This window comes from Streptopelia decaocto (genome assembly GCF_964273445.1).
Source record: "Streptopelia decaocto genome assembly, chromosome: 9".
NCBI classification, from domain to species: Eukaryota; Metazoa; Chordata; class Aves; order Columbiformes; family Columbidae; genus Streptopelia; species Streptopelia decaocto.
In genome coordinates, this window is record NC_138664.1 from 2,393,890 (window position 1) to 2,414,896 (window position 21,007).

The 21,007-nt window shown below is 44.1% G+C and overlaps 1 protein-coding gene across 1 annotated transcript in view; it reads right to left on the minus strand.

Annotated features, from left to right (window-relative positions):
* The window catches only part of FBN1 (fibrillin 1), a 145,291-nt gene extending 127,804 nt beyond the window's left edge, over positions 1-17,487 (minus strand). Inside the window, exons 1-4 of the mRNA XM_082060971.1 lie at positions 17,403-17,487; positions 16,706-16,980; positions 2,797-2,879; positions 1,780-1,878 (exon numbers count right to left, since the gene is read on the minus strand). Of these exons, the coding sequence (XP_081917097.1) occupies positions 1,780-1,878; positions 2,797-2,879; positions 16,706-16,875 (352 nt within the window). The 5' untranslated portion in view covers positions 16,876-16,980; positions 17,403-17,487. The remainder of the gene's footprint in view (positions 1-1,779; positions 1,879-2,796; positions 2,880-16,705; positions 16,981-17,402) is intronic.
* Positions 17,488-21,007: the final 3,520 nt, after the last annotated feature.

Below are 21,007 nucleotides of genomic sequence, written 5' to 3' on the forward strand. Positions count from 1 at the left end.
CTTTAGAAGCTGCTTGACTAAAAACTGTAGTAAAGTCCTTCCGCTGCCATTTATCTGTGCGGCTCCAGTAACAGCTAAAACTCCAGAGATCAATGGCGGAATGTTTCAAAAAAAGAACCACAAGAAGAACTGTAACGTTACTCATACTCTGTTTTTCTTTCAAGTCTTGACTCATAAAATACTTCAGTGTGGCCTCAGAAAAAAAATGAGGTAATACTAAGGCCCACTCGTTCCTGCCTTTTACAAAGGTGCCAAAACATCTAACAGATGTAGGGACATATCTCTCCTCTGTACCCTGAAGGGGACTTGGGAGAAGGTCATACTTTCCTTTACTGGCTTACAGGATTAAGGCGTATGCACCTGGTAAAACAGTAGCTGCAAACCGAGGCAGGAACACAACACACACATTTGTGCAGCATTTTGTACCCTTCCTCCTCCCAGCGCTCTCTGGGAGCTCCATACCCTCCTCACACTGACCTCTCCTTAACAGTCATCACAGGAGCCTGAGAAGGGGGTTGAACTACAAAGAACAATATTTACCATTTTAGTACATGCCATTCCACTACATTCCAGAGTTGTTATTGTTTTTCCACAGTTATTGCACAAAAAGGATGCTAAAGCCACAAACTGTAAGTGGTCAGTTATGTGGGAACACTGTTATCAACTAGGAAAGCAGAAAAATGGCAAGGTAAAAACACAGGGGCACAGCAGACCACACACTGAGTCTGAAAAGATACTCAGCATCAAAAGGGTGACCATTTTGCACAATATTACAGACCTCAGCCGAGCGCATCCCCCACTGACTTCAGTTAAGATGTTGTTCAGATAGTTATGGGCATTTGTGGGAACAAATCTCCCTCAAAATTCTTCCCAGAAACTTCACGTTTTATACAAAAATCAAGATAATCTACATTCTAAGAGACAAGCACCATACTCAAATGAGGCTACAGTGGAATTACAGCTGGCATTTCAGATGTGAACTGAGCTACCATCCAAAGAAAAATCCTACTTCTTATCAGATGCTCTGGCCATGATTAGCCATTGAGCCATCTGGTTCACTGAATGAATTTAATTTTACTTATTTTTTTTCTGGATCTGGGGAACCTTGCTCAAAAACCTGAAATCCAACATTTCTAGGAAAAGTCAACTCTGTAAAGTTTCATTTCCAAAGCATCTGGGTTTTTTTCTGATGAAAAGCTCCTCCACTGAAAAACCTGGACCAGCTCTGTACCTCTAGCACCTACAGAAGTATCACTTGAATAAGGTCACAGATATTAAATTCAGAAGATATGTACTGAGCCTGGCAAGGAAATGCCCTAATACTTGTAGGCCTATGTATGTAAAATACAGCAGTGTCTGGCTCCAAAATGAGAGCAGAATTACAAAGGAAGTCAAATTCAGCCAATTGTTAACAGTTGTCTCTCTATCATCGCAACTTTTGTGCTGTATATGTGTGCATGTCTAGCATTGAATAGAGATAAGGCATTTTCCAGAAAGCAAGGAAGACTGGAATTAGTTTTACAAACTGGCAAGTGAATATAGCTTCCGATAAAACCAATTTGCTTTTAATTTGGCAAAAAAAGAGTGTCCCCAATAGCTAGTCTCTGAGTCATTCTTCACTTTCATCATAGGACACTGCGCTTTCTTTCCTGTGCTAAAAGTACATCTGGTGACTCAGAGGTTATTTGTCTTAAATATTGACCACTGAACAATCTTACGTACCTTAGTAGCTTCACAGACTCAAAAGAGTAGTATCAGAGACACAGAAGAAATACTTACTTGATTTTGAACCACAGGAGGGGGCTATCTGACCATTTGGGCACGTGCACATGTTTGGTCTAGAGCAAAATCCATCCCCACAGGAATGTCTGCAGATTGCTGTCAAGAAAACATAAATGCCTTTAAAAATGCTTCAAAAACCTCAAACACATAAAAAACACCTGATAGAAAATATGCATTCATACTAAATATTAATACCATAACAAATACCTCCAAACTCCTTCAAGAGCACACAACAGATTCCAAAGCAGTTCCTCTCCTGTTGACCCACACCTCTATAGGGGACAGCTAAAACCCTTCAGAGGCTGCTGTGGAAAGGTCTGGGAAGATGCACAGGCCACACTAGATGTAGGGAGATTTCCTTGCAAAAGTGAACCTGTGGTCCATGGTTGCCAGCCCGCTCTTGGAGGGAGGATGGCACTGAGGCACCATGACAATGCTCCCTTTATTTCTCCACCAGACACACAAGCCTAACAACTCCCATCTGACCACGCTCTGCCTCAGTATCTCTGCAGAGGGTCTCACCAGACTGAAGCGAAGTGCCTTTAATAACTATTTCTGGTACATTGTACCATTACACATGAATATGCATACAGCACTATGATGTATATATGTATATATTTATATCCCTACATACATATTTCAGGGATGTGGTCCAAACAGGCAGAGAAAATGTACTTGCTGGCCCGATGCTGTTGCCTCCTTCCATTTACTTAAATAGATGAACATATTCCACAGCTACTCGCTCCCGAAAGTCCACACACCCCTTGGATCCCTTTACCACAGACTTAAACACAACATGTGGACGGGATTAATCCTTTGTTAAATGCTGGTATCACATCACTGTATTGTAGCCCACAAAACTTTGCATATTAGCTTAATGTATTTAAAATGGTAAAGAAATTATGTACAGCTGCTATTGAAACCATACAGAAACACATTTCGGTTCTTGTACACAATTAAAAATAGCCTGACATAGATAAACCTCAGTCATAACACACAACTGGATTAACTTACGGACTATGCATTGGTTTCCACCAGGTAAAGTTTTCCATCCAGGGCAGCAGTAAGCATTGTAACGTGATCCACACACATTTGGCCTGGAAAAAAACAGGATGAATGCTTATTTTTACTCAGAAATATGTTTTAAAAGTAGAAGCATAAAAACGGAAAAAGTAAATCATTGCAATATACATTTCGATAATTAAACCTAGAATTGTTGTATGTTTTTAGCAGAACCGTTGTTGGGGTTTTTAGGTAACATTCACTTTTAGAAACTGAAGATTACATTATAAATACGAAATCAAATCAGTGCGATCTGAACAACAGGAACAGAATGGGCAAACCTTGTCCCATATCACTCCATATCTGGAAAAGGAGCACACAGGGTCTTGGAGCAAAACTCCCATTTAAATACAAAATCCCACCCATCATCACTAGCAAACACAGAAGAAATTCAGTGCTCTTTACATGATCAGTTTAAGCTTTGTGTTGCTTTCTCTTCTTTACACTAAAGCACTAGTACTGCTCTCCTGTATTGTCCATGAGCAAAATCATGTATGTAGGAGTGAAACATGCCAAACGTGACATTAGCCAAATACATGAGCCAAAAAAGTGAACGCTTCATTAGCAAAAATGACTTACTATGAAAAAAATCATGGATGTGGGTGCATGTGGAGAGACAGGGCCCTGTGAAATGATTAGAAAGGGCCTGCTGCACTTCTTAAAATGATTGATCTGTAGGAATTTTTCTTTCCAACCAATTTCTCTCATCCATATTGACCCTTTCAAATAACTTTATCATTAGAGTTTACAACGAAAGCTGACAGGACATGACACTTTTCCTATCATGATTCTGTTGGTAAAGTTGAAATGGTTCTACGCCCCTCCCAGATATATTTTTTTTAAATCTAACTTGTCCTATTGATTTAATGCATCTATCCATGCACGAAAGGTAGTAAGAATAGCTTCAAAAATGGGAATATGTGCCTCCTTTTGGTTTAGGTTTCATAACTTTTTCAGAGGAAAATTTTACAGCCTCTATTAATATTGTGAGCAATTACTCAATAGATAAATGCAACTAGAGCTATCTATAAACTAGTACATCCTAGAAACTGCTTTATTAAAATACTGTATACAGATTAGAAACAGATTTAAAGTGTTTATTGTTTTAGGAAGGGTTTTCTATTATTATTTTGTCCTTGGTCTTTCATGAAGTTCTTCATCCCTAGTATTGCAATGTCTAAGTAAACAACAGTTACCTCATATGCTGAGGCAACTTAGGACAAACAATCTTGATATACATAAACATTTCTTTATGAATACTTTCTAACTAACAAGACTTCTATACTGTATTTATGTAGGGATCTGCATTGTTAACGCAATTTCAAGTATTCTGATGACACCAACTTCAGTGATAACTCATCTTCTCATTAAAAGCTTGGCTAGAAACTAGTTAAGTCAGAGCAAACACTGCCACAGCCTTCCACTGGTTCTGGGTAATTACAAAGTAGGAACTGAGGTGAATGTGAGCAACACAATTGGACTTGTTGCAGGGCCCTTTTCCCTTCCTGCAACTGCTGTTACAGACTCAAAGTCTTATTCATATAATTCCAACGTATTCAGTTTTAGTAATGTCAGCTACTTCCCTGCAGGGCTATATCCATGTAACTTTCCTCGAGTTCCCCGTTCATCAATGCCAAATGTTGCTCCGCGATCATCTGCCAAGTCAGACTGGCAAGCAGACAAGTGAGATTGCTTTTCACCTTCTCCAGTCAGAGGAAATAATGGAACTTATTAAGACAGACAGAAGGAGTTTGTTGCTACCTGTTACAACCTACAGGCATAAACCAACCATTTCCGATCCGAGCTGGTCAGAATCTATAAATGGCTGACGATAAAGCGATGTTTAGGTGCTCTGACGAATTTCAGTCTCAGCAAGTACACGGCTTTGGGGACCATCTGGTCCAAGTTAAGAGTCAGGAGCAGATTTTTGTGCCATGGGGAAACCCGATTTTAAGAATCTGTTTCCAAAATGGGGCTCTGGAAAATGTAGATGTGCCAGCAACCATGAAGTCAGAGAGACCCTGGAAGCCTTGAGGCTGCGCACGGGGTAGGCTCAGCTCTACACCCAATAAGTTCTATTAATAACTCAGATGCAGCACGCTTAGCCTTTTAAAAAAAATAAAAAAGAAAAAGTCATCAAACTGTACTTCTATGGAACAGTCTGAGCCTGACAAGTGCATATTCCAGTGGAACACTTCGTCACCAGAGAGCTGCAGTCTAGCTTATAAAAGAAACCTATAACAAAGTTTGAATGCTACTTCTTTGGGGGGGAGGCAGTGTTCCTGTGCCTATTTGTAAAATTTCTCTTCAAATAATTAATTTTGAAGGTCGAATTAATTGATATTTAGGAAGTGACCTAACGATACAGCAAAAAAATCCCAACAAATAAATAAATAAATAAATAAAGAGTGTATTCAAGGAATAACAATTTACCTCATGTAAAATCGTAGAAACCATCAATCAAATTGTAAAGCCTCTACCGCGGTACTTAAAACTGCTACCCACTGTTATGTTTAATAGAGCATATTTTCCTGCTGATATTATAGGCTATGAATACTAAAGAAGCATTTTATATTCTTATAAAACTGTTTTCCTGAACAGCATTACAAACAGAGTTCAGTTATAAAACCTAATTTGTAACGGTAAAATAAGCAAAAATGCCTCTGTACAGCCCAAGCAAGTTGTGGTGCCCACAGCACCTTCCTTTCACTCCAAAGCCCAGAGGAAGGAAAGAGCATCTCGGGAACAAAGCTATTCCCATTGCGATTTAAAACACACAAGCCTTTCACTTAATTTTAGAGTCACTTATGAACTGTATAGTATAAAAGTATTCCTGTAATAGTATGGTGCTGAGAGACAGTATGACTGATGCCCAGAGTTTCATCAAAGATGTCCAAAATAAACAAATTATGTCTGTGATTAATGATATGCAAGTACAAATTCAGTAGCAAAATGAGTTGAATAATCATAAAAAGAAGTTAGTCATCAACTAGAAAAGTCTTAGAACAGTAGAAAGAAAAAAGTTCATCTGGAAATTCTGATAGCTAATGCCCGAGAGCGACAGGTCTGGCTGACAGCACCTGCATGTACCAAACTAGAAGATAATCCTCAGGAACAGCCATGGGGAACCTTCACCCTCATGATGAAGTAAAGCTTTGTCTGTCCTTCCCACGCACGTGGGGATGGAGCTGAGCAGGGCTGCAGCAAGAGCTCCTTCGGATGGGCAGACGTGGTCCTGCCCCGCTCCGTGCTGCGCCACCTGGGCCGTGGCTGCAGCACACGATCCCAAAGGAAAGCTCTCCCTTCTCCACCGGGCCGTACCACATCGCCCCACGGAAACGACCAACTGGTCCAGCCCTCCCTTGCTACTCTTGCTTCCACTGCCCCGTCTCAGCAAGAACTGGCTGCCTGGCTCTCTCGAATTGCATGCGATTACACAGCAACTGGGGACAGACCTGTGGAGCAGGCACGCAAACATAAAATGATGGGAAGCAAATCACGCTAAGCTTGGTAGTGCCTTCTTATCTGATAAAACCAGGCAGCGAGGGTACCGGGCAGCCAGAGACACGAGCGAGGTGTTCAAAAGCCCTTTGTGAAGCTGGTAGTGGGGAACATCACCCAGCCCAGGAACGGGGGGACCTCCAGCATTGTGGCTGATCTCTCCAGCACCCCAGCAGCGACACAGCCGGAGCCCCATGCTGCAGCCTGCCCGGGGGTGTGCTAGTTCTGTACATCCCGCTCTGCCCTGCCCGCGACCCCTCGAGGAAATTACAGCCCTCTCCCGAAGAAAGTACTGCCCATCTGCAGCTCCCACGGGAGGAAGAGTTGCTGGCATTGCTGTGAGTAAGGCCTCGGGAGGAAATTTTGTCAGCAGCACCGCCACGCACCGGCCAATGCTCGTGTAACCCGGGCTGAACCAAACCCACAGCGTGGGTCTTGAATGAATTAGACGGAGAGACCAGACAGAGTGGGCAGAGAGCGGCTGAGAGAGACAGCTCAGCACCAGCACCAGCTGAATGAGATGCAGGGATACCGGGGAGGGTTTGTCATCGCTCCCGCAACTCACTTTTCCTCTCCCTAGGAAAACACAAGGGATTCTTCCTTGCAAGGGAACGTTTAATGAAGGACTTCTTTTAACTATCTGGTTGCAGCAACTAGCAGATGTTTAACCTAATGTAGAGACCCGATTGTCTGGCAGAAGAGATACAATTGAAAGCAGCATGATCAGCCAACAGTTATTTTTAGAGAAGCCTTTGCCTATTTTCTTCTTACCTGGGTAACACTGGTACCTGCTAAAACTGTACCCAGAATTATTTGCTCATCATTTCCATATAGAATTGGAGCGGTGCTGCCATGCTTGCACTGGCAGTTAAAAAGGATGATCAGCTGCATCTGAAAAAATGGTAGGCTGGTCTTAAAAAATGTGGTTGTCTAAGTCTGAATATAACCAATATACTAAGAAATAGTAGCTAAGGCTCCAGAACGTGAAGAGGAATAGCCTTTATTAGTCATTTTCCAGAGACACATAATCAGACCTATACATTTTGCTGTAAAACAGCTTTACGTGCCCCTCTCAAATTCTCAGCATCTCAGAGTAAATGCTAAAAGCATGGAGCAGCCCAGCTCTGCTGACTGCCCTGGAGCTTCACTGAATCAAGATTTCAATCAATTTCCCACTGAATCAAGAATTTCCATTGTTAGAGATACTCCAGACCTGAGGGGATATGGCCACGAGCAACCTGATTTAAGTTGACCCTGCTCTGAGCAGAGGTTAACATGTATAAGCCTCATTTCCAGGTACGTCAAATACTTTAAATGCAGATTGCTTCTCTGTTGTTTAACTAAATATTAGAAAATTGGATATTTTAGTCACTGCGCCCTTTTCCATCTTTCACTGAAGAGGACTCTTGAAGCTGTTTATTTTAATGGTATAAAAGGACAATCTGGGAAGCAATGCTAGACTCTAAGAGCAAAAACAAAATTTAGTTTTTATTATCATACAATGGATAAGCATGCATTTTTAAGCAAAATATGTTTGTTACATACAAAGGACTGCATCTGATGTCGTCACTTCTACAATGCAATAAGTGAGCCTGGATGTTTGTGCCATGCAGAGAGCCTAATATGATAACTATTTCTCACTCTGACAGTAAGGATACCGCTGTCCCAGAATCCTGGCTCAGTTCAACTAAGAAAATAACATGCCGAGCAGCTCTACGGGTGTCTTTGGCTACGGCCTGTGTGCAAGTCAAGAGTTCAAAACGACATGCAAGTTTCCTGCAGCACCACTGAACACTTTTCTAACCCTAACCTCCATCACACTGTGACAGCTGAGTACAGCAATCCAAGAACAGCATTTGACATTAAGTGAATTCTTCCGCACTCGCTCTGAAAATCTGACGGTGTCTTTTGCAGGGACAGACTCATGTAACCTGACAGCCAGGCATTGTTCTCACTTACAGCCAGGGACAGATGCATTTCTAGCATGTGTTCCACTCACTGTTCCACTTGAGAACGTCAGTGGGTCCAGTGTGACACCCAGTCTCCTTGGCTGTACAAGACACATAAAGTACATGTGAGCCACCACAAAAACTATCTGCTGGGCCAGACGAGCACAGCTGGGGAAGCAAAGGGATCCAGCAGGTACTTTATTTAAAATAATTTAAAAAAAAAAGTGGAAAGGTGCATTCAAGGGACAAAAGCTCATAGCCTGTCTATCCTGGTAGCCCTAAACAGATGTGTAACTGTGGGCATGGGCAACATGTAGCTGTCCAGACATCACTTCCAACAGGGCAATGGGAAAAGACCAGGTTACACCTCCCACACCTCTGCCCACACGCACCATGTACCTGCCATCAGTGGGGCAGAGGCCTGTGACACTGTCCCAAAAGAAAGCAGACAGGCAACTTCAGACCCTTGGCCAGCGTGTGCTGTGTGCCGGGCTGAGCGGCAGAGCAAGGACTGGCTTGGGCGTGATGGCCAACACAGCCCCACAGCTGGGCAGCCAAACGCCACAGCTGGGCAGCCCAGCCCCACAGCTGGGCATCCAAACACCACAGCTGGGCAGCCAAACGCCACAGCTGGGCAGCCCAGCCCCACAGCTGGCCAGCCCAGCCCCACAGCTGGGCATCCAAACACCACAGCTGGGCAGCCCAGCCCCACAGCTGGGCATCCAAACACCACAGCTGGGCACCCCAGCCCCACAGCTGGGCAGCCAAATCCCACAGCTGGGCATCCAAACACCACAGCTGGGCAGCCAAACCCCACAGCTGGGCAGCCCAGCCCCACAGCTGGGCAGCCCAGCCCCACAGCTGGCCACCCCCTTGGCATGGCTCCCCCAGAGGCCGGTGCCATCCACCATCCCCACCCGAGAGCAAACGCAACCTTAGGGAGTCTCACAAACCTGCCACTTATATCAACAGTTTTCAGTTAATGCCCCTATGTGTTAAGCAATGCCATTAACTTGTGTTTAAAGTGTTCTCCCTTAGGCTATTGGAAGATTTATTTTAGGTGAGAGCGCAGCATTTCTCCTCTCCCCTTCACAACACACCGTGTCCCACCCTCTGTCACTCCTTGCTGGGATAGCGAAACTGTGTTTTCCAAAGACCAATTAACTGCACGTCCATCATAAGGCAACATGAAAACTCGGCTGATACGGCTCCCACTGTTGCAGTTCACCCTGTCCCTAGCAGGCACTGGGAATAAACTCTGTGTACAGGGAAGAGAAAAAGGTGAAATATCAGAGGGAAAAAACAAAGAAGAATAAAAGAGATAGGAAAAAAAATCTTCCTGAAAGGAAAGAAATTTTAGTTTGAAACCTCAGCTGAGCATCACGGGATATTCTGATATCCTCCAGCAAAAAACGAGAGAGGGGGAAGCTTGAAAAAGAGGATGAAAATGATTAAGTCTGTAGACAAAAGAACTGAGGCTTTCATTTGGTATTTCTGAGGCTGTAATGGTCATGAATCATTTCTTTAAATGAGCAGAAAGGAAAACAACAGATTCTCCAGCAAGTCAACATTCAAAATATTCTTGCAGATAAAAGCTAGAAGTCCTTCATACTTCAGTGAAGATCTATAAGCAAAACCAGAAGGCACAGGTTTTAATTTAACAGGCTATGTTTTACCTCCCAAGGTACCTCCCAAAGAAGAACCCAACTTCACTGAACTGCCACCAAAAAGTAAAATGATTCTTCTCATGCCTCTATCTGCACATCAACCTCAGCATAAATGAGGCTGTTCGGTACGTCCGAAATCCTTTAAAAATAAATAAGCAAATAAATAAATAAAACCGAAGTGGGAGAGTCAGAACGGATGAGAAAACAACCAAAGGAGACATCCGCAACACGACATTGAAGAGCTGCAAATGTATTTTCCGGCACAGTGCGATGGTTAATCAGAAACAGTCCACGTCACAATTGTTCCATTCTACCAAAATATTTACTGAGGCTGGGGAGTAAGACCGAAGTGATACACACGCATCTATATCCTCTTCGTCTTCAGGGTTCAGCAGGGGGATGAAGAAGAGGAACAAGATGGAAGGTGATCTTACTGCAAACCAACAAAGCTAATGATTAATTTCTTACTATATCCATATGTACACAAGCTCCTAAAGACTTGTTTAAGTAGAGATGGCCTCCTTTTAGCCAATGTGCGCCACTTCTATCAAGAGGAAACCTTCCTGGTGATCCATGTCACCAGATAGTTTGGGTCTTGCATTTTAGGTAGTGCTGTTCTAACAACCACAAGCCGCTGGGTCCATTGACACATTTAAAGTGACCCTTGTCAAAACTTGTATTGAAGTTCATATATAAAACAATCCAGTTTGCAGGATGGAAGATGAACAACAATGGGAAAGACTGTCCAAAGTGAGCAGCACTGCTGAACAACACAGCGCAGGAGAGGAAAATAAGCATGCGGGAAAACAGAAGCTGCAATTTTATTCAATAAGGATCACTGTAAATGAAGCAGACAGATGGACTGTCCTTGCCAAACCCTAACCCACTGATCCTCCCATTGCTACCAAATAAACCGAGAGCAGCCCTATGCTCACTGCAAGTCTGTATCCTCAAGCCCAGCATAACCCCCAAGGTTCTGGCACAGCAGTGTGGAGTTGCACATAGAGCAGCTTATCCAGTTAACAAGGCAAACATACCAAGATCAGCCTGAATCTGGGGAAAAACTTGGGGAACCACCACTGAACACAAAATGTATCCTGTGCTGGCTAACAAGAGGGGAGAGGTCTGCTTTAGAAACCTTACGTGGGCTCTTGGTTGAGGCGAGCGCAGCTGTGGGCAGCATCCCAGCCACGTGCGGAGCCGCCTCCTGCCTCCTCCAAACCATTCCCTCTGGAAACCTGCACTGTAACCTGCGAGCTACTCAACCAGGTGCAGCTTGCTGTTCTTCCCCCAACGCTTCATGCCCCCAGTTTCTAAAGACTTAACACCACCTGTTCCCCCTCAATAGAAGTTCAACTAAACGCTAACAGAGATCAGAAAGTCTCCAGAAACACCACACAAAATATTAAAATTGTTCCGTCATGTATCAATGGAAGAAAATGATTACCTGGAACACAAGAAAAGAAACAAAGTGCAATCCATGACATCCAGTCATAACCACGATCAGCCTTACACAGGAGCCCTCAGGGTGGAGGGCAGCAACGTACCTTCCTATGATGGGCAAACCCAGTGTGAAATTCTGCACTCAGCCCAGCTGTGACCCATCCTGCAGCACCTGGGGCAGCACCGCAGCCCAGCCTGATACAGCTACGGGCTATGCACACCAACACAAACACAGAAACAAAAGAGAGGAAGAAAAAACTACATCCAACTCTGCCCTCCTGATCTTCAAGGTGTCACCCTGGCAAAGTGGTACTTGGTGACGGGAAACCTGACAAGCCAATTTTACAGTATTTCCAACACAACCGTGTTTCATACAGTGTGCCAAGAATACTGCTATACTGCTTATTGCAGCCTTTTTCCTCTATTTGCTCTATTTGTGACTTACTACCATCAAACAGGAAAAGAGTATTTCTCTGATGTATTTTAGGGAGGGTGGCGGTCTAATTCAAATTTCAAACAGCATAGCTTTGCATTGCTACTGGCTCTGGATAAAGCAATCCAGTGCAGACTATTGTCAGACAGCTTTCATTATATGCATTTAAGAAGTTACATGTAGTATCTAAACCAGTATATCCAAAATGTAACTAAAACCTATTGTGGTAGCCAGGTAAAGACATGTATATGACCAGAACTGAAAATAATGTTATTCCTTCTTTCAATATTAGTGCTTCAGCAAGTGTTAATAACAGCTATTGCCGGACAAATAACAGACTCTGTGCTGGCTCCTCACTTGGTTCTGTCTGCTTTCCCTGCTCCTCATCCACACATCCTGCTCCCCAGAGAAAGTCACACCTACACCAAATCGCATCATACAGCCCCGCTGAAAGGAAACATGTACATGAGACGCAGTGCCAAGACCTATGAACTCATTTCACTCTAGAACTAGATTTCCAAGGATAATATCATAACAACGGCAAAAAAAAAGTATCACAGCCATTGGCAAACAACTTCATAGAGGTGCAGAATAACGCTACGTGTAGTTGCCAGGCACTTTAGGTTTTGCATTAGGATGCACTGGCGCAAAAGCTCTTTACCCTCCATACAGGCTCTACCCTGTAAGGGCAGAGGGTGCCGGGAGGTTGGTCGGGCTGCCGGGACGCCTGGCGAGTGCTCCAGCACATCAGGTATCACAGCCACTTGCATGCATTTTCAATTAAGATGTTTATTCCCGAGTCTCTGCCTCCCGCTCGGAGCGGCACGACGAGCGCGGCAGCGGCAGCCGAGGCGCGCACGCCAAACGTGGTCACAAAAATCCTTGAGGTTTTTCAGCATAAACCAATATTTACCAGTATGGAAAGTCTGCTTTTCTTCAGCAGGCTCTTAGTGGTAAATATTGGTTTAAAACGAAAACCAGAAGCCTTAATTATATAGTTGAATACTGGAATTATGTTATAGATTATAAGACTGGTTTTATTTCGGGGAGCAGTGATGCATGAAAAGGGTCAAATCCAACTGAGTTTACTCAAGTAAGCATATCAGTAAACCTGCGGACTTCATTTGGGATGACCAAAGGAAATTAGTCCAAAACACCTCAATCCCCTGTTGAATAGCTTTGATCCAAGTTTTATGAATAATTTTGGAGCCAACTATCCTGTCCTGCAATATTCACTATCATTTCAATTTAAGAAAAACAAAGACATTAAAAGAATTCTTGCATAAATGTATTAATTAGTGTGTTAATTAGAGTCATGTCACAAGTCAGCTATCTTGAAGAAATGTTAGTTCTTTTAAAATTTCTGCAGAGTTATTTGTTAGGCAAATAATTGCTTGATTTGGCCACTATGCTGTGAAGAGATTGACTGATCCTCTGTAGAGTCTGAGGTCTTTGTCTGGCATCATCGGAAAATAGGAAATTCTGATTAATTCTAAGATCCTTAAGCACAACACTTCTTGTATTCAATCATCAATCAAATCAACAGCAATTTTTTTTTACTTTATATTCAAACGACTGAAACATATATAAATTGTTGACTTCAAGTATATGTTGTTTAGAAAGAACTTCCCATGCGTGGCCAGTTCTGTAGGTTTTATTTCTTCAGAAGTTGACACTGCATTCTTAAGTGTTTAAGGGGTAGCAGGATAATGGCTTGATGCCTTATAATTCAACACATTAACATTTGTGTTCAAGTTTAGGGGTTCCAGAGGATAAAAGTGTCTCGGTAGCAGCTTATTAGTTTAACTTGCTGAATCATAATGGATTCCAGCAACCTTTCCATGAAGAGGGAACCTGGTTATGTTTTGAGATAATTCCTGCCTTTATTCTGATTGCTTTCTGATCACCTAGAGGCACCAAACACCAGCACATAACCACACGTTGCCTTAGACCAAACACAGATGGCACTACAAGGGCTTCATTGCTGATGCCTTCATAGCTGGATCGATTCAAACTACATGAGCAGCAAGCTGAAAGTCTTAAAATGAGCACATAGGAGACGTTTCCAAATGCTTTTAAATTATCAAAGTTCAAATATACTTCTAGAATCACTGTATATGTTCAGACAGCTCACTGGTATAAACAATGAGGCAAAGGGCAGGAGGACAAACGCAAACATCTGCAATCAACAGCTTGCAGTAAAGAATGTTAAGTGGGAAAAATCATGAGAATTGAAAGAGATCTGGGGCTTCTTCATTTCACCGTACAAGACCAGTATGCACACAGAGACGGACCTCAATACTTGCAAGTGCTAAAACACTTTCAATAGTCATTATAATCAAACACATAAAAAGTAGAAAAGTAAAGGGTTTTCTCTAAAAATGTCTCCCCATGCTCCTGCGATCAGAGCAAGAGGAAGGAAAAAAGAGTCTTAGTCAACTACAATAACATAAAAATAAAGTTTCCCAGCATCTGTTATGATTTGTATTACAACTCTCAGATTCCCAAATGTATTTGTACTAAGGAACAAGCTAAAAAATAGTATGTCATCTTGTAAAATCGTATTTTTACTGTTTTAGTCCTTCAGTAACAGTGAATTCTCCTTGTTTAATGTATATGCAGTTCCTGTACATTAAAAATATGTTTTCCATCTGGCTTTCCAAAGAATTAGTTCCAACCTCGCCTGTTAAAATGACAATTCTTTTGATTCATACTGTACGGTACCACACCTAAGGAAGTGCTCATCATTGCTAAACTGGAAATATCCAGCAGGATTCACCCACCAGTGACCAAGATGACCGTGTGTTAACAATCTGCTCCAAGCAATCCGAGAACTCCACACTCAGCCTCAAATGAGAGTTACAGAAAAAGGTCTAAGCAGCAGCCAAACTAATGATTTGGTTTGTCTTTACTGTATCTAAGATCAGCTGGCAAGTTACTATATTCTTGTTGAGAACCTGCTTCCCAAGGGCACACATTCAGATTTGTAATATACCAAATGACTGACCAAGATATAAAATACCTAAAATGGATATTGTCATTATCTCTAGATTCGCAAATTACTAAATAGATATGTGACTGACAGGTGATACACGATCATTGCAAAGCACGAAAAGAAATTGAAAGCTTCAGTTAAACATAAGAATCAACTCATAAAACTAAATACTTACCCTAAGCCATTTTAGATTCCAAAAATAATTAATGCTTGAAATATGATGCACTACTATTACTGCCTAAACAACACAATTTTAGGGCAACAGTTACAGTCACCAAATAAATCTAATCCTCAGCTAAAGTGCCTCTAACTCCCAAGTCCATCCAGTCAGCACACGTGTGCTCGATGGCATATTCTGATCAGAAAACTCTGTCTGTCAGTTTGATGTTAACTCAGAGTTCTACAATGAGAAAGTTTGTTAAAACATCCTGAAGAATAAAGGCTATTTCTGATAAATAGCTTTCCTTAACTTCTTTTCTTGCTTGCAATTAGTACTACACACTTTGTTATCTGTCCTCCGCACCTCCTGGAATAGCTTTTGTCACAGGAAGGGATCTACTTTGGGCAACTATTTCTCTTGTGACAAGGTATCAGGAAATGAAATAATAGTCTGACCCTACAAAATCAGATCATTTAAAAGCAATGCTGATAGCCTGCATCCATTTCTGCGGCATAGGGACGTGAAAACATAAACCTTTTTCCAATCACACAAGCACAAGAAAGCGCCAAGATTGCAAATCTGAATATAAAAAAAAAAAAAAGTACTATATAATTATGAGAAAGTTAGCAAGAAATTAAATATATTTATCAAGGCCTCTAAAAATTAAGTAGTAATATCTCTTTGTTAAGGAAGCCAGGAAAAGAAAGAAAATACGTTGCATCCCTTACCGAAGGATAACTATGTCCATGTAATTTGTGCCACATTTGCCCTCTGCACAATAAATGAAAAATCTGGCTGTGGCTGAAAAGGTGCATTGGAACACCTGAAAAAGGAACCTCTTCTTCTTCCAATATTGCAAGCTTTCCACCTTTCCAGGGAACAACGTTTTCCACGGCACACACGTGCAATGCCTTTCAGCTGACTTTACAATTATTTTTGCACTGAAAAGGTGTTCCACGAGAAATGAGAAAATAGTTTGTCTGACACTGATTTACTCTAAAAAAAACACCCTCCTAAGCATGTATCACAATGTTTCATAATGACGGTAAACTCTTGTATGTTTGGGCTTACTCATAATAGTACCAGACAGCTCTGATACCAAAAAATGGTCCCTATTCTTCTCCCCCTGCTGTCCCCAGGTCCCAAGAAACACCAGATAAGTAAAGACAGTCCGTTTGAGTGAAAGAGAACATACATATTGCAAAAGGTTTAAGGTGGAGATGAGAGAGGACAACTAATTGAAAGTGCATGCTGTGGTCTCTGGATCCCACCACTGTTCTGTTTTATGCAAAGCAGCAGTACGGGACGCGGCAGGAATGCACAAGCCCTCAGTTTACCTTTATCTATATCCTCCCTAGAACCTGAATTAGCAACCTCCGAGCTAGAGGCTCATCCTCACAAAGCATCATCCACCCAAAAGCACAGCAAGGCTGCAGCACGCAAGGGACCCAGTTCCCTGCCCCACGGGCAGCCGGGGGAGTCCCGGGAGGGCGGTGGGACCCCGCGGCCCCTGCCCGGAGCCAGCCCGGGATGCTGCGGGACCCCGGCGCCCCCAGCCCAACCTGCCCCTCGGCAGGGGGAGCCCCAAGGGGACTCGGGGAACTCTCCCACCCCCGCCAGCTCCCACTGCAAAGGAGCAATAGATGCATACACACAAATACAGACAGACCCACGCCCGCTCCCCGCACCGCGGCACCCCGGCCCCGCACCTACCCTTTGAGCGCGTCGTGCCCTCCGCCGCCCTGCCCTCGCCTCTTGGCCCGGCTGGCCCGGCTCTCCTTGGCGCTCACCCCCCCGGCGTGCCCGGCGGCGGCGGCGCCCGCCTGGGACGCCCACAGCACGGCAACTCCCAGGGCGATCCCCAGCAGCCGCCCCCGCCACATCGCGTCCCCCGAGCCCCCGGGCTGCGAGCGGCCGCCGCCTCCTCTCCGCCGCCGAAGTCCGCCGGTCGCCGCCACCCGCTCTCCGACCAGCCTCTCCAAGGCGAGCTGCGAGGGGAGAAGAGAGAAGGCAGGGGAGTTAGGGACCGAGGAAAAGCTGGCGCGGCCGCCCCGCGCCCCCCACCGCCTGCCCCCGCGCCCCGGCGGCGTCGGCCCCCGGCCAGCCCGGCCGCTCGCCCGGCCGCGGGAGGCGGCGGCTGCGGGGGATGGCGAAAGGCTGCCCGGACTCTACCTTCCCTCCAACAGCATCCGCGGGGGCTCCCGCTCCCGCCGCGGACAGCCCGTGGCCGACGCCACCGCTCCCGGACTGGAAGCGTCTCCCGGGCATGAGCCCTCCCCGGCTCCCCGAGCCGGGCACCGCGGCGAAATGCGGCGGCTGGAGCGCGGTGCCCGGCCGGGGAGCGCCGCGCGCAGGGAGCCCCCTGCCCAGCCCGCCCGCCCCGGGAGAACCCGCTGCGAGGGGCGCGCACCCGCTGGAGCCGCCGCCGCCGGCTGCCGTTCCCGCTGCTGTTCCAGCTGCGACCGCTGCACCCACCGCTGCTCCAGCTGCGGCTCCAGCTGCCCCCTCCCTCCTCCTCCTTTTTCCCCTCCTCTCTCCCCCCCCTTCAAGTATCGCCCGCGCAGCACTTTCTCGCGAGAGAGAGGTGAATAAAAATGTCCCCCCACCCCCGACCCGCCACCCCGGGGGCGCCCAGCAGAGCCGGGGCGGCCGCCGAAGCGAGAGGCCCTCGGCGAGCCCGGCGGGTCACCTGCGCAGGCTGCCGGCCCGGGCCGCCGGGATGCTCGGCCCCAGGCTCCCGGAGCGCAGGCAGCGGGCGGTCCTGCCGGCCGGGGCTCCGCCGCCTCCGCGGCCGCCTGCTCAGGTTACCCGGCGGGTCCGCGGCTCGCACGGAGGCAGAAGCGTTAGGGGCTGGGCCGGGCTTAATGCTGAGCAGCGCAGCAAGTGTGGAACACAGGACTCGGGGGGAACTGAAGGAAGTGGATACCTATCCCTCCGTCTAAAAAGGCGTCTGTCCTAGAGGTGCAGCATTTTACATCTGTGGAGTAGCTTAAGGAAAAAAAAGGAAAAAGAGCATTATAAGGAAACCTTATAAGGTAAAAGAGCAAGGATGGTGGCTTTACCTTAGAGGCTTCTGCAGAATGAGTTCTGCACTTTCTAGCAATTAGCCACACCGAGCTCTACTGTACACACTCCTAAATCTCTACAGCCAACTCCAGAACAAACACATGTCTTGTCCTTACCCCGGAAAGGAAAAGGAAAAGCCCTGCCGTTTTTACTTATGCCTTGGGGTTTTCTCCATTACCTTCTCCACTAATTTACAAATCCTGCAGAAGAGCAAACTACTACCAGTCTTAAAACTTCTTGTCTTTCAAATACTGAAATAATTAGAGGCAGAAGATGACAGTTAATAGTCAGAGCTCAAGATTATACACTCCAGTCAAGTAGCTGGGTACCAGGCTTATCCCATTTCAACACACACAAAGATACAAACGTAGATAGATGTATCTAAACGGTTACAGGAAATGCTCTATTTGTGTGTGCTCGCCACAATAACAGCATTCTAAGCATTTTGGTTGTTTTTATCGTCAAAGAAAGTGGTGGATTCTGCAAGCATCGGTAGCCTACCAACAGTCATTTGATTTTGGCCATTCCAAGGTCACTGTTGAGCAGTTTAACATTAAAGCTTTCAGATGGACACTTCAAATACAGGGAAAATGTAGATGTGCCGTGAAATACTATGGTATATTGGCACAAGAAACAAGTATGGGATTCAGAGTGTGGCTCTTCAGAGTATCTGAATAAGGCCCAAGACAGTAGCAACACAAACCTTATACCACTAGTAACTTGTGCAAAACGAATCCAGGGATTCAACTTCAATTCTGCATGCAGGCCATTACAGATTTGCAGAAATTAGGGGTTTGATAATAAAAATTAGAAATTAAGGGGTTTGATAAATGCAAAAGAAATGAAGGGTTTTGAGAGAAATACAAAATCAACATTTTGTATCGATCTATCTGGATTGTTGCAGGAATTGGATTGTTTCGTTTTTTCTTGTTTGTCAGCCACATAAGCAGGTAAAGATTTTCTTTTTAATGCCTATGCTTGTTGAAAATACAACCCAGAATTGTGTAATGGATTTTGCATTTCTTTTGGAGGGGCAAATGAAAATTTGCTCAGAAAAAGAGACCAGGATAAAGGTGCCAGTAACCATTCCTGCTGTTAAGAAATCCAGGACATGCAGTGCATTGCTGTGCAGTTCTCTTCCTCCACTTTCATCTATATGTACAGCAAAATCAAAACATGTATTCAGTGAATATAGAAGGTAAATATGTTTAAACCAAACCACTACAAAAAATGCTGTCAGATATGTACTAATTATGTTTATAACGCAAAGATAGGATTTACCAGTAAACAAAAGGGAGTTATGAAAGGAATTCTGGGTTACTATTTACTCAAACATTCTTTCAGTTTCAACATTTTCTGTTTCAACTGCTTTAATTTTCTGATGAGCTACCAGAAAAATATCTAGTCTGTGTCACAGGCTAATAGGATTATTTTCTCCTATCTTCTAGGACATTTCATGATGTATTATTTGGTATCTCGCATGGCTGCAGAAATGTGGATTACACTATATGAAGTCATGTTACATGATATGTGGGCTGTCCGTTAATTAATCTAGTGAAATATGTAGCACATCATCAACTTCTGGTGTGGCATTTTGAAGAATATGCTTATGTATTAGAGGTACTTAAGTTGTTGACAACTTTAAAATAGTGCCCACCTGGGTTCTCAAACCACTAGAAACCACAGTCACAAGCAAAAGACTTAAATAGAGCTTCGAATAAGGCTCATCCACACACTTTGCCACAGCCACTAGAGCCTTTGCAAACACCTGGACTCTGAAGAACACCTAGACAAACAGATTCCCATACAGCCTCCAGAACACTTGCCATCCGCTCAAAAGTTTCACTCACAAAAAAATAAAGAAGCAATTCTAATGATCCAGTTGATCACTGTCTCTCCCATGGCAAACGAGAAGTTCAACTCTTACATTAACCAAAATCCAGAAGCTCAGTGATGAAGCTCCTTGATCAAACCCAGAAATAAAAGTCACCAAAAAAAGACATAAAATATCAACGCTACATGCATAGAGGGATTTGGCGGAACACATAAGCAACTATTTTTCCACAATGTTGATTCTTCCAGATGATTTTGAGGATCTTATAGATGCCAATGCAGATGGTGTGGACTGTGGTGGCAGGGCCCAAAAGCAGGGGAGGATAATTACAGGTAAATTAATTATATCAGGAATTATAGAGTAGATGAGCTTTTGCAGCTAGGTATCAGCTTGGAAACAATGATCCTAAATATTTACAACACAACACACACATACACTTTAAACCAAGACAGCTGGCTGGCCGGGCCTTAGTGCGCCTCCCTGTGCTCATCAACATCCTGTACATGGAGCATTTGATACAGTGACTAGATTATTAACATTTAACTGATTGTCAGAGAAATACCTGTTTGTCCTGCTATTTGATTTGCATAAAGACATTGAACTGAAGTTTTCAGTGCCGATGATCTTTATCTTCAGCAGCAATGATGCCGAGTACCAGTCTCCCTCCTTCCTGGCCTTTACCAAGCTGGTCCTCTTCATCTTACACATTCTTCCCTCTCCTCCTATAGGATGTTTATCAGAATTTTCATACTTCAGACAGTTACATTGTTTTGAACGGCTGCAAACAGAACACAAACATCTTACCACAGGGAAGTACTGTGATAGAGTTGGGAATTCGTTTCAATCAGGTTTTCTTCATTTCAATTTATGTGAACTTTCACAGTCATTGCACTTTTTGATCTGTGAATTTACTCCGACCCAAGTGAGCTAAAATAAGTATGTCTGTCTTACATATTTCTTAATAAAGCAAGCCTTGATTATGCCAATGAAAACAAATAGTGTGGGAAAGTTTTAGTGTGTGTATTTTTTTTTAAGTAAACTACAAGCACAAACAGTAATTACATCCAGACAACCAATTAATTGGTTTAAATCTTTTAAAGAAAAAAATATTAGGC